Genomic DNA, 14,319 nt, shown 5'->3' with positions numbered 1-14,319 from the left:
TTTTTGAAAAGGCACATGAAAAACCATGCTGAATACCTTGCCAAGAAGAAGTACTGCTGTACTGACTGAATACACTACCAACAAGAAAATAAGTTTACACAACTGCCTAGGGAGCCACAGCTGACCAGCAAGACAAAAGGCCATCAAATGGGATGAATGTGGGAAGCATTTCTCTCACGTGGGGGCTTTATTTACTCACAAAATGATAAGGAAAAAGGAAGCAAGAAAATGCAGTTTACAGCAAGAACTTTCCTCAGTATTTGCGTGGAGTGTGGTAAAGGTTTCATCACCCATCCAAGCTCAAAAAAAACACTTGCAAATTCTGGGGAAAAGTCGTATCAATGCCAGTACTGCAAATACAGGTCTGCAGACTTGTCTAAATTGAAAACGCATGTAAAAACTAAGCATAGTAAAGAGCTCCCATTCAAGTGTGAAATTTGTCTTTATACTTTCTCAGATATCAAAGAGGTGAGTAGCATGCTCTTATTCACCAAGAAAGCAAAACACATCATAGTTAACACTGCAACCACAAGAGTTCGAACTCAAGTGATTTGAAACAACACAATTTCAGTTCACATGAAGTACTACCCCCATAGAGTGTGATGTGTGATAAAGGTTTTCATAGGCCTTCAGAACTCAAGAAACACATGGCTGCCCCCAAGGGTAAAAAACTGTACCAGTGTAGACATGGTAACTTTAAGATTACAGGTCATTTTGAAGTTGCCATATTCTCTTGGTTCACAAAGTTCTTCTGTTTAGGTTCAAGAGATGTAGAAAAGTATTTAAGCAACAAAATGAGCTTTAAAAAGCGTATGAAAACACGGTGGCAGGAAAGTGTATCAGTGTTAGTACTGTGTGAGTATAACACAACAGATGCCTCAGGCTTTAAATGGCACCTTATTTCCGCTCATACACAGCACTATCACAGCTGTGAGTACTGCAAGAAAGGGTTCCAAAAACTTTTAGGGAAAACGCCGGTATTTAATGCATCATAAAAAAGGGAGCCTGCCCTAACAATACTTCCATAGATGTTTGTGGAGATGTTGGCCTCGAAGCAAAGAATTCATTTTAGAGCCAATCAGTCTTGTCCACATACAGTACTGTATATTGACTTATGCTGTGTACAAGTAGACTGTTCCCTCTAATTGACATTTTTTTTTACATTTTGTTCAATAGTGTGTTCTGAATTCTATTCAACTTGTTTAATCAATGGGGAAAGGCAACAAGCAAATTGCTTTTAACGAAGTAATCCTTGCCTCTCCACTAAAATTTTCTTTTATTAGTTTTATATTTATTTATTTACCTTGCTTACCATGATAGTACTCTTTTAAGACCACTTAACCTAAAGCTAGGGTAACTTACGATTGCGTCAATATTACTTTCAGAGTAACCATCCCCTGCACCTTCCCCCAAGTAAACTTCTCACAATAAAATTGTCAGAAACATCTACTAACATAAGTGGGAGGCTTAACCTTCAGGTATAATTATACTAACACAGAAGTCATTTACTTTGTTTTGCTTATTAATCTTTTCAGACCGCATAACAATGAAAGTTTTCATTTGAGCTTTTGCATCCGTGGCATCGCTGAATAAAGAACAGTAGCTGGGTTTGTTTACTTTTTGTTTTCTTTTTTTAAGACTTTATTTTTAGAAAGAGGGAAGGGAGAAAGAGAGAGGTAGAGAAACACTGATGTACAAGAGGTATGTTGATTCTTGAATGCCCCCAACTGGGGACCTGGCCCGCAACCCAGGCATGTGCCCTGACTGGGAATCAAACTGGCGAACTTTCAGTTCACAGGCCAGCACTCAGTCCACTGAGCCACACCGGCCAGGGCTACTTTTCATTTTCTTTATCAGCGAGAATATACTTTTGGTGGCCTTTCTTTAAAGTATTTACATCTTATATCAGCAAACTTTTAGAAAACTATTGAAAAACTTTGCTTGATCCTGTTGTATTTTGATTACTCTTCCTGTGCTTTGTCTTGGAATGGTTGCGTGCTACAAATGAGGCTTACTGAGAACTGCATTTTGGAATCTCCTAGAGCAGGGGTCCCCAACTCCTGGGCCACAGACCAGTATCTGTCCGTTGCCTGTTACAAACTCCAGGACACACAGCAGGCGAGCAAGAAAGCCTCATCTGTATTTACAGCCATTAGCACTGGAGAGTGGCTGCAAATACCAATTATCATTAGCGGAGAGGTTTGACTGGATATAGAACATAATAAATCAATTGCTTGCAAACTCCTATCAAAACCCTATCAGTGGCAAGTGACAATTGAGCTGCATCTGGTAGTAGGCTATAAAACCATTCTCCACTCCCACCCCTACCCCACCGGTCCATGGAAAAACTGTCTTCCATGAAACCGCTCCCTGGTGCCAAAAAGGTTGGGGACCGCTGTCCTAGAGGATCTTTTGCAACTTTATATATGTAAATGTAGCCTGAATTATGTATGTTCATATATATAACATGTGTCTGTTTGTTGCTTATCTTACATATTTATACACACAACCCCAACTAGTAGTTTAACATCTATAATGAAAAGTATTAAGCCAGGGCAAGCATTTAGTATTTTAAAAACATAGTTCTGGCTCAAAGTTAAAAATTCATAAAATAAGCACAGTTAATTAGAATTTGATAATATGAAGATAAATTTTGGAGAACAGAAAACTATTTGGGGTCCTTAAATTAGCTATCAACACATTTGTGTACCTGCACCTCGTGGGAGATTTAGGACTTTTCTGCCCCCTTGATAGCTGCCTTGCCCTTCATTATGGCGCCCCATCCTCTTTGCACTTTTAGGTTTTTACCTTTCCTCTTTCTCCTTGCCGTTGATATCTGTATTCAAGAGATTACAGGGCTAGAAATCTAAACATTGGGTGTTTGGCAAGCCTTTGAAATGCTGGATTGATTTAGTCCAGTTCTAAATCAAGTGCTTTAAGTGGAAAAACTCCAACCTGAATGCCAGTCAGAACCAAGGCCTGGGCCCTTCCCAGAGGGAACCTTCTGTGCCCTGTTGGTCCACATGATGTGCTTTTTAAAAATGTAGCCTAAAATTGTGTGCTTCATTGCCCTGCAGTACTACTCCTGAAAGCTCTGTTTTTTCGTGAGAACCTTTAAAATCTTCATTTTTATTTTTCCCAGTGGTAATGTAAAACAAGTAAATGCAAGTGGAAATTTTTTAAGTTTTTAACATCCTATAAAACTAATACAGACCATATAAATAATTAGTCATCTATGTTTTTAAAAATAAACTGAAAGATAAACAACACAGAATTTTACACATTTTGTATGTGTCTTACATAGTTTGGCACCAAACAGTTCTTTTTAAAGCACAATATTGAAACTTTAAAAGGTACTGAAGGGTTTGGCCAAGTGAATATGATACAATGTATTTGTCTATATAAAGAGAAAATGAAATTCTAGTCTCTGTTATATACTGACATTAGTTACAACCTAGTGTTTATTCTTAAATTTGATTAGCAAAGCTAAAAAGATAGATGTTTAGATGTTCAGTTAAATGTTTTAAAGAGGTACAGATTTTTACAAGGACATAAGTTATTGCACTGTAGAAATAGCCTATTAAATATTGTATGTCCCTCCCTCTGTACACCTTGTAAAAAAAGTAAAATACATAAAAAGAATCATATAGGGATGTAAAGCATTACTGTAGTTGTGTACTTGAGAATAGCATGCAAAAATAAAAATCAGAGTATTTTCCTGTTAAAAAATAATTATAAATCTCTCCATGTTATCTGTGACTAGATCTGCTGGGAATTAGTCGGTTGTTTCTGTTGGATATTAGTAGGTGGTTTCTGGTAAGAAGTGAAAGACAGGATTGTGGGAAGCATCTACTGCTCTGTGTACACAGTGACACTTTCCTGTTAGTGCAGTGTAGTGCCATGGTAAGTTAGTCCTGGGAACCTGAAGTCCTCAACGTCTAGGCAGAATGATGCTGAAGGTTTACTCAGATTGGGTGGGAAACCCATGTGTCATTATTAGAAATCCAGTCATTGGACATGGTTTCCCTATAGTCAACTTTGTTGTGGAGACATTGAAAGTAAAATGCCACTGATGAGTTCCCATACTAAACATATACACCTATGTGACTAGCACCCAGATCAGAGGCCAGAATGAGAAGCATCCCAGAGAACCCATCACTCCTCTGTGCTCCCTTCTAGGCTTCCCTCCCCACTCCACCCCCAAAAGTTCTCGACTGTTACTTCTTTTCACCTCTCAGTACTTCCTCCAATACTCCAAATAAAAGCAGAACCACCCTTCAGAACAACTTTAAAAATTTTTTTTGTAAAGATTTTATTTACTTGTGGGAGAAGAGAAGGGAAGGAGAAAGAGAGGGAAAAAAATGTCAATGTAATGCCCTCAACTAGGGACCTGGTCCACAACCCAGGCATGTGCCCTGACTGGGAATCAAACTGACAACCTTTCGGTTTGCAGGCCGACGCTCAATCCACTGAGCCGCACCAGCCAGGGCAGAAAAACAACTTTTAATACTCTAACCTGAAAACTTGCACATGAATTATTGGAAGGAAAACATGATATCTGGGAGGGCCAGACAGAGAAAATGGGGGGGGGGGGCAGGGGGTGGACTAAGTAAAAACTCAATTTGAAAGTTCCCCAATGTATGTATTGTCTGATCTCCTTTTAGTTAATATCAGAAGGAAAATGGGTCAAGTTTGAAAAAACAACTTACATGGATCCTACTGGTAAAACAAGGTAAATATATGTTTTCTTTTGTAAAATACTTGGTATTGGGGGTTCTCACATTCTCTATTTAGTGTTTGGCATAAACTTTGATATTCCCCTCATTGTAAACTCTCTAACTTAAGAATTCAGTTTAGCTGTTTTTCCATTGTTAGAATGTTTGAATCACTTATAATCTCCGAATAAAATTTTGTTGTAAACTTCTTACAGTAACTAGTCAGGAAGCTCTTTCAACACCATTCTCCCCAAATTGATTAGTGTGAACCTAAAACTTGTTTGACAAGCCTAATTTAAGTTGATAAAGCAGCAAAATAATTAACAGTACAGGTTCCTTCCTTCTAATTTAACCAATTCTAATCTCTGTATTAGAATTAAAGATGAAGCATTTGAGGTAAAAGTTACATGCTTATACCTTGCTTGTGGATATGTAAATTGGGGGGGAAAAGTTATGTAAAGCATGTCACAAATATGTATCAACTGCTATGAAGATATGGCGTGGGGAGGGGATTAGGTAGCTGTTTGGGGCCAGGTCACCATGGGGTCTGAGGCTGTCCTAAGAGAACTATTTGAAATCAGATTTATGCCTGGGGAAAATGTTCATAAAAATTTTAAAAGGCAAAAATAAACTGAAAGCAACCTAAACATTCTAAAAAGAGAGAAATAATTGTTACAGTGTACTCATTTGATAAAATCTATGCACCCATCTACAAAGATTATGAAGACAACATAGAAATATGAGAAAAGTTAGTAAAAATTGATAACAAAGTGGGAAATTGTGTATATGGCTTTTTAAATTCTGACAAATGTGTAAGAAAAAGCTAGAAGGAAAACTAAAAAAATATTAATGGCAGCTGTGTGATTAACTTTTCTTATTCAGGTGTCTGTTCAGTAATTTTTTTATGAGTACCAAAAAATATATTAAAATAGATGAAGGATTTACTTAGTGAAATATGAAAAGGAATAAAACAGAATGAGAAAATATAAAAATGTAACTAAATTTAGTATCTAGAGTATATGATATAAATTCATTAATATAAAAACACCATTTAAGTAATCAAATAAGAATACAGAGTTTCTTTGTGAGGAAATACATCTCTCATCAGTGCCAAATTACATGGACTTACCAGTAATTGAAACAGTGTTTGATTATATCTATTAAACTAGCAAAAACATTAAGATGGCCCAATGTGGGAGAGCTGGGGGAAGCATTAAGATGTCTATAGCACTGTTAAATTTAAAACCCAAAAGAAAGCCAAGCACACTACGATCCAACAACACAGAGGAATAATATATTACCTATTTATTTAAAGTGAGTTTGATGTATAGAACTAAATACGAACTAAGTAAGGGATTCGGAAATGTGGCAAGGCCTAAACTGTAGGGAGCAAATATGTTCAAATGTACTTAATTATTTGTGAAACTATGGACAGAAATTAGAACCCAATTTAGTGATATCATTTGGTTCTCTTCCCTTATAAAGTTGTTTCAGTTTATAACACAAAATAAAGCCCTTAACACTAGTTAGTCTGAGGAGCATATGCTGGTTTGCTCATCTCTTCACCTCACTCTTCCTCCCCTCCAGCATTGTAACTGGGATGTGCATCACAATCTTTCAAGGATTATTTTCAAAGTACTCATTATTAGGTCCTGCCTTTTGGAAGCAGGCTCTAAAGTCTACCAAACTGCCATACTTACATGGCCTAATTACAGCATGTTCTCCTCCAGTCTTCCTTGCAGCCTCTAAAGAAGTCTTCCATGAAGCGCTGACATTTCATACAGAATATCTAGCTTGAAAGAATGAAAATCTGTACTTTACAGTAGGCTATGGTTTATAAATTTATAAAATGTTTCCTCTTTTACCTGATATAAAAGCATGTACATAAGGATAAATAAAATAGCAGCTAGAGAATGTTTTCACTGTCTTATTCATGGAACAGGCTATGGAATTAATTTCAAAAGTATGCCAGCATTATGCACCTTTATTGACCTTCAGGACAGAACTTCTGGCCCTTCCAACCTCGTGTGTGTGTTTGACTAGAGGGAAGAAAGCAAAATCAGCTTTCTTATAACAGAAGCTAAATAATGGAGTAACTTTAGAATCAGACTTTAAAGCTAAAAGAAGCTTGTGAAATAACATACTCTTAGCTCCCTAGTTTTACAAATGAAGAGTCTTGAGGAGGTTGTGTCTATGGAGTTAGCTCATAAGTAAGTGGAGACTAAGATTTTTCTCACCAATCCAATGTACCTCTCTCAGATTCTCTTTAAGATGACCAGAGCTCTCCTGGGGTGTTCTTATTCTAGTGTTTCCTGTAGACGCATTTATATTTTATTGCTCATAACTCATGGCTCATTACTGCTTATTTACCTCATCTTAACCACTATAATGATGCTATTCTTTTTGTTTCCCTTATTCCTAGTGTATTTGGGATGGGACCTTCAGTGCTTTCCCCAGCACTGTCTTCAGTCTTTAGGACTAACCTTAAGAGGCAGCAGAGAGAGCCATACCAAAAGGTGTTTTGTCTCTTGCAATATGTATTACTGACTTCTCAGAATTGCTTGTTGGTTGGCTTCTTGCTACTAACAGGAATGTTGGGCAGCTCTGAGTTTTTATAGTAACCTGTTTGATTTTCATAGGTTCATTTTGCAAGATTTGCCCTATAGAATTTGGGTTCAGTACTGAAAGATCTGCAGTTTACAGAAAGTTTATTTTTAACTAGATTTAATATCTGAATTTTTTTTAATAGAAATATGGCATGATCCAAACCTTAAGGACAACCAGATAAAAAGTGTTAAGAGTTCCTCCAAGTAGTATATCTTAAAATCACTGGTACTGTAGGGAGACAGATGTTGATGCCTTTCTTATACCATTCAGGTGTCTTCCCTTAGATCCAAAATTATTTCCTTCTTCACTCCCATCTCTTACAACTGCTGCTGCTTCTTTTTTTTCCCCTCCCATTTAAGGAATGAGAGTGGAGGGGGAATTTCTCTCATCTGCCCTCCCCCCTGCAAACATGTCACAGTAACTGGATTTTCAGTACAGTGCTCCCCTGAAACAAATAGCTAATCAAGGGTAAAGCCATAAATAGGAGCAGGAACCTGCTGTTGCCTCATTTTCCCCTTAGATAAAATGTCACACAAGCAAAGTAGAGCACTCTCCTGAATTTAAGAATTTCTCAGTTAATAAATAGGAAGGTCCTACTTTCTTAAATCGTATATTTTAGGTCACAGATTTTAAAATCTAAGTTGTATAAATGACTAATTCACTAGTTTTCATTAGGCAGAGTATCCCTTTTCAGGAGGGGCTTAGTGTGCATAAATTGCTTAACATCTTCAAAAGCTGTAGTCAACAGCTGTGCTGCTCCCCTGTAGATTTATGATCTGAAACTAAAGTATGTCAGGTAATTGATCTGAAGGGCAGCTCAAGTGACAGCACCAAGAGGGCTAAATGCTGGATGGCAGGTTTTCTTATTTTCAGCTGTTAACACAGAACAATGGGCTTTTTGTTTAAATACAGCTCCTTATTTATTGCCGTGGGGGGGTTTATTACTGATTTTGGAGTGAGAGAGAAACATCAATTTTTTTGTTTCACTTCTTTATGCATTCACTGGTTGCTTCTTGTAGTTGTCCTGACCAGGGATCGAACCCACAACCTTGGTGTTGCATATTGGGATGACGCTCTAACCAACTGAGCTACCCTGCCAGGATGTATTGCTGTGGTCCTGTTTGACCATTACCATTAGCACATTTGCATGCTTTGCATTTGTAAAGTTCTGGCTATACACACAAAACTTAAGAACATTCTCCTCCTGGGCACTAATTTTTATTTTTCCTTCTCTGCCTGAATAGAACTTGGGAAACTGTGAAACGTACAACGAGGAAAGGACAGTCGGCTGATGGTAATGAGTGCAAACCTATTAAAACTCTTCCTAAGAGAAGTTACCACACATTATTATAGTAGGCTAGGGGGCGGAGGGTTTTTCTTTTGTTTTTATTGTAACCAAGGTCTCAGGACAGTGTTATCTCAAACCATGATACTTTATCTTTAAATCTAGTATTTCTTTTTGCAATGCTGTATAACTAAATTAAGCTTTCTTTATAAGTAACTTGTGGCTCCTGTTACCTAAGTTCCGAACAGTGTTTTGAGGGGAAGGTGTACTAATATTTATAGCCAGGTACAATTCAGTAGAATTTGAGGTCACATACCATTGTCTAGATATGTTACAACTTAATAGAAATCCTTTGTACTCTTTTCAAAGGATCATAGGTGAGAGCCTTTAGTTTGGAAAACTTACTTGCACTACTTCATGCTCTCAACCATGTAGCCTGTGCATTGATGAGGAAGCGGAATTAGGAAACAACTATTCATTCAGTTCACTTTCATTTCCAGGCGTGAATGCTTTGACTGCAGAGGTCCCAGAAACAGTCCTGAAACTCACCTCTGGTCTAGGGGAAGTTGGGGAATACATCTTTGCTGTGTTTCCCTTTTATTTTTCCATTCTGCTCTTTTTTTGTTGGTTTTTTTTGTTGTTGTTGTTGTTGTTTTTAACTAAAAGCAAACCGAGTAGTTGGGCAGGGCTATTTTCCCTGCTGGAAGAGTGTGGGGGTGGGGGTGGCACTTCTCCTGGGAAGTTTGTGTTTTCTAGAATCCAGTGGGGGTTTGTTTGTTTAAGGCCAAGTAACTCAGAACTCACTTGATTCATAAACAATAGTTAGTGTGATTACCTTTTCTTTAATTACATTTTGAAGTGAGAATAAATTCCAAGTTAACTGCCAGTACTATAGCTTTTAATTTCCTGTTGCTGATGGCAACTATATGGTAGGCTTAAAATGCAGCATTTCCTAAAACATGGGGTTTTAGTTAGATTGCTGTAATAAGACTGCTGGCATGACTGACCGTCCATTAGAGACTCCTTTTTTATTTCCTGTGACAGGTGTAACAATTATCCCAGTGCTGCAAAGAACTCTTCATTATGAATGTATCGTTCTGGTGAAACAGTTCCGACCACCCATGGGAGGCTGCTGCCTAGAATTCCCTGCAGGTGAGTCGCTAACACAGGCAGTTGCTGCTTGGGACTGGTCTGAGCCAGGGCAAAGCCTAAGTACTGCAGAGTTTAGACATTTAACTCAGTTGTATCTGTCCATGGACTTCTAAGGTCAACAAAACGACTTCTGCGGTGAGGTGCATCCAGCCACACTCTTGTGATCTAGTCACCCATGGAGGCGGTGGAAGGCATAGTGTCACATCTCATCGTTCCACGCCACCTGCTCTTTCCCACATTCTTTCTAGCCTCTCTGAGTAATTGTTTTTCCCTAATTTGTTCATTTATTTCATCTTCTATCACTAGTGATCTACCTCTGACAAGAAATTTACAGTAATAACTAGGCCAGACTCCAAAAAACTATGAATGGAAAAGGTATCTTGACCTTCCCATGTGTATATAGGCCAAGGAAACTGTCTTAATTTCCACTAAAATATTTTTTCAGTTGCACAGTAAGTTAAGCTCTCTGTAACTTATGTAGTGTATTATTATAGGACTTAATTGGGTTGTTCCCATCAGAAGAGATTACATCTCATTTATCAGTAATGGTTTAAGTTTTGTATTTTTAAATACCATTCCATACAATAATGTATAATGAACTTTATTTTCTTTCTCATTTACTTGCCATTTCACTGAAGAAATTAATAACTTTAAAAGTAACTGAATAGCCTGTATTTCACCTCCCTTTTTACAATCTTCCGCTCCTTTCAGGAAAATGACTCAGAGCTGCTACTGTCCTCCTCCCACTTGGCCTCTCTCTCCTTACCCCTTATAGTGACCATGGTAGTTACCGAAAGTCCACCAGCCTGCAGCTGTCCTTTCTGCTCTTCTCCCTCAGAGGTGATCTTCGTCTCAGCATTTCACTACAGGGTCTCAATATTGTTCTGTGAGGGAGGAAGGCAAGATAGGTAACACTGTCTCTTACTTAAGAGGAAACAAAAAAATAGCAGGCTTCCTGGGCTGCGGTCACATCGCTAGGTCCGAAACCTGGACCGCTCCACCGCCCCCACGTCACTTGTCCTCACAGATGGGTACTGCCTATGCTGCATCTTAGTGCCAACACGTGAAAGCAGTCTAGGCCTAAGTAAGAGAACAGGTGTGAGAGCTGTCAGAACCAACTTAGTCGGCCCAGGGTTTCATTCTTTTGCCCTTTTCTTTCTTTCTGTGAAAGTTCCAAACCTCACTTTTATCTGCAAGACCACTTTTCACAAACCTGATTCTTCTCACATAGCTCAGCAGCAGCTATGTTAGGAGGAGAGGTTCAAAGAAAAGTGGATTTTCTCTCCCACCTCACAAATGACTTGGACTTCCAGGTCTCATAGATGATAACGAAAGCCCAGAAGCAGCTGCTCTGCGAGAGCTGGAGGAAGAAACTGGCTATAAAGGTGATGTTGCTGAATGTTCACCAGGTTTGTATTGCTTTCCAGGCATGCTCTTGGGGACAAACTTTTGAAAATTAGCCAAGAAGATTCTTCTGTGTTCAAGGATTGATTCTTTGGATGTTCTTTATGGTCAGAATTCAGATGGCTTTTATTTTGGCTAATTCACTGAAGAAAAATCAGTTAGATTTGGGCACCAGGTACATGTGAACTTCCCCTCCCCTCCAAATGAGAGCAAGTTTGAGCAGGAAAAACCTGAAGTTGGATAAGAAATTAGGAAATTGTGTTGCCTTCCAGAGTTTCTTACATTCTAAGCTTTATTACATACTTACCTCATCCACATGCCATGATCCTCTCTAAAAGATTTTTCTTAATGTGGTGGAATCCCTCAGGAAAAGTACTATTTATATGCTCTGTAGTCCTACAGCATATACCAAGTGACTGGAGAAAACTACTTTTCCTGCATAAATTCTATGTTAAAGGAATTATGAGCCGAGTCTTCTTCCAAAGACATTTAAGTCATGAAACTTGACTTCTGACTGGTGTCTGTAAAGATAACCTGCTGCTTCTCTCCCTAGCTGTCTGCATGGATCCAGGTGTGTCAAACTGTAGCACACACATCGTGACAGTAACTATTAATGGAGATGAGGCTGAAAATGTAAGACCTAAGCCAAAGCCAGGTACGTGAGCGTTGGCTATGTTTAATGTAGATGAATCACATTAAACATCTTTTAACTTCTCGTTACTAGTTTGATTTTTGATTGTAGATGCTTCATTAGTACTCTTGGCTCTTTCCATAATTTTGTGTATTTTAGCTTTTTTCTTTTACGATTAATTTGATTTTTATGGTTTTGTTATATAAAATGCTAAATTACACATTTCCTTATTTTTTTGCATGGAGTTTCTTCTCAGTAATATTAGCTATAAGACTAAATGTTAAAAAGTGAAGTCTTCAAAATCAGATTTGTCTTCATATTTATAAAGAATGGCATGCAAGTAATTGTTACAAGACAGTAGCTTATTAATTCTTCTCTACAGAGTTCCACATTTAGAAAAGCTTTTAGGAAAGTCTTTGCTCTGTATTTCCTAGCAAGTCAGTTCCATGTGCTTGCCCACCCCCTTAAAAGAGGTGTTGATGCACACACAAGAAATTGTGTGTGAGAGTGATAGTCTTCCATTTCTCATCCTCTAGTTGTTCCTAAATGTCTGGGTATCCCCTTGCAGCTGACTTTAAATGCTTGGGTTTTGGGGATTTCTTTCTTTCTTTCTTTTTTCTAAGGAGAGGAGAAGGGAAGGAAGGGAACAGGGGGAAGAGAAACACTGATTGGTTATCTTGTAAACATGCCCCATCTGGGGACTAAACCTGCAACCCACGCATGTGCCCTGACCAGGGATCGAACCAGCAACCTTTTCATTTGTGGGACCACGCCTAACCAACTGAGCCATACCAGCCAAAGCATTAAATGTTTGATTTTTAACTAGCAAATATACACATAATATGTTGTGGAAAGAGTCTGGGAGTTCCTGAGTTAAACATAGAATACCATGTGATCTGGCAATTACAGTCCTAGGTATATACCTAATTATACTCCTCAGAATCGAAAGCAGAGGGTCAAATACCTTGTACACTAGTGTGTATACAGTGTTACTCACAGTACCCAAAAGGTAGAAACAACCCAAATGCCCATTAAAAGATGAATGGATAACAAAATGTGGTATATTCATACCATGGAATCACATTCAGCCATGAAAGAATAAAATGTGTTGATACATGCTATAACTTGGATAAACCTTGAAAACGTTGTGCAAAGTGAAAGAAACCTCACAAGGGCAAATATTGTGTGGCTCTGTCAATATAAGATAAAGTCAGTGCATTAAGAGACAACAAGTAAGAGAGAGTCAACAGGGGTGGGGAAGTTAGTGTTTAATGGGTTTCAACTTTCCGTTTGGGATGATGAAAAAATTCCTGAAATGGATAGTGCTGATGATTGCACAACAATGTAAATCTACTTAATGCTACTGAATTATAACTTTTAAAATGGCTAAAATGGTAAATTTTGTGACCCGGGTTTCTGTTAAATTCTTATAGCCTTTTTTTAAAAGACCAGTAAGATCTGAGTTAGCACTCAGGCAGTTTGTGTAGATTGAGAAGTTAGGAAAAGAGGAAGATTCCTGGCCAAGGGAAGAAAGCAAAGGTGGAAGTGGGATAGCTGAGGTTTCCAGCACCGTAAGCAATCAGAAAATAGAAAATGTTCCCCTCCCTCCCTCTGAAGTTGACAGGCACCCACCCCACCTCCACCTTCCATTTTGTCCAGGGACCACTACTGTCAGATTTGGCCAGCAAGGAAGGCAGGAGCAGCCTGCCAGGGCAACAGGAGCACGCTTCTGCATTTCCGCCCCCCGGCCACTGGAGGGAGCCACAGCAACCACTGGCAGGCACTCAGCAGGAAAGACTTCATCCTGCTCCCTCTGTCCCTGATGCCCTTTTCAGTTTCCTCTCAGTCCCACTCCTCTAGCTCCCAGGCCAAACAGAAAGTACATGAGTTGGTGCTTCTGAGCACCTATGTAGCCTTTTTGATATGTCTCACACAAAAGTCGTCCAATGTTTTACCATTCCACGCCTTGCTAAAATGTGTTCCTTCTATTTGCAGGAGACGGAGGTATGTTACTCAACTCCCAGTGGCTGACCAGTATATGGCTTAATGTAGTGGTAATGGCTACAGGCATTTTGTGTTGTTCTGGTAGGCTCTCCCCCACTTCCTTAGCTTTGTTTTCACTTGCAGTTTGTTTGTTTAGAATTTGTGGAAGTAATTTCCTTACCAAAGAATGACCTGATGAAGAGACTTGAAGGTAAGCATTCTTGAATTATTGTCCAACTTTCTCTAGTTTTCCCTTCCCTGTCCCCAGCAGAGGGGAACTAAATATAATTTTTTTTTATTTTCTCCTTAAAAGTCAAATACCTAGAAACTTATTAAAACTGCCGTTGACCAATAATAATTTTCCTTTCTGGGTGGCATAGTTTGAAAAGGTGAGCAAAACATTCCATGGCAGGAATGCAATCAGCAGAGGCCTTTTCTCTCCTAAAGAACAGTCAAGATTATAACCCCACTGATTAGCCCAAATTGTGCATGATATAAGTTAGAAGGACTATTATTCAGTTCCCCTTTAAGTGCAAAGTGCT

General features: G+C 38.6%; 2 protein-coding genes across 2 annotated transcripts in view; one reads left to right on the top strand and one right to left on the bottom strand.

Moving 5' to 3' along the window:
* NUDT5 (nudix hydrolase 5) overlaps positions 1 to 14,319 on the top strand; it is a 31,532-nt gene that overhangs the window by 15,097 nt on the left and 2,116 nt on the right. The window contains exons 3-10 of the mRNA XM_054593577.1: positions 4,665 to 4,732; positions 7,138 to 7,233; positions 8,567 to 8,616; positions 9,652 to 9,759; positions 11,073 to 11,168; positions 11,717 to 11,818; positions 13,790 to 13,798; positions 13,935 to 13,988. Of these exons, the coding sequence (XP_054449552.1) occupies positions 4,665 to 4,732; positions 7,138 to 7,233; positions 8,567 to 8,616; positions 9,652 to 9,759; positions 11,073 to 11,168; positions 11,717 to 11,818; positions 13,790 to 13,798; positions 13,935 to 13,988 (583 nt within the window). The remainder of the gene's footprint in view (positions 1 to 4,664; positions 4,733 to 7,137; positions 7,234 to 8,566; positions 8,617 to 9,651; positions 9,760 to 11,072; positions 11,169 to 11,716; positions 11,819 to 13,789; positions 13,799 to 13,934; positions 13,989 to 14,319) is intronic.
* The window catches only part of SEC61A2 (SEC61 translocon subunit alpha 2), a 36,777-nt gene continuing 32,856 nt past the window's right edge, over positions 10,399 to 14,319 (bottom strand). Inside the window, exon 12 of the mRNA XM_054593538.1 lies at positions 10,399 to 10,643. Coding sequence (XP_054449513.1) covers positions 10,547 to 10,643 — 97 coding nt within the window. The 3' untranslated portion in view covers positions 10,399 to 10,546. The remainder of the gene's footprint in view (positions 10,644 to 14,319) is intronic.

The sequence above is a fragment of the Pteronotus mesoamericanus genome, unplaced genomic scaffold, assembly GCF_021234165.1.
Source record: "Pteronotus mesoamericanus isolate MK-2021 breed Mesoamerican mustached bat unplaced genomic scaffold, CSHL_Meso_final contig_130, whole genome shotgun sequence".
Classification (NCBI taxonomy): domain Eukaryota; kingdom Metazoa; phylum Chordata; class Mammalia; order Chiroptera; family Mormoopidae; genus Pteronotus; species Pteronotus mesoamericanus.
Note: the sequence above shows the minus strand (reverse complement) of the source record. Positions and strands in the feature narration are given on the sequence as shown.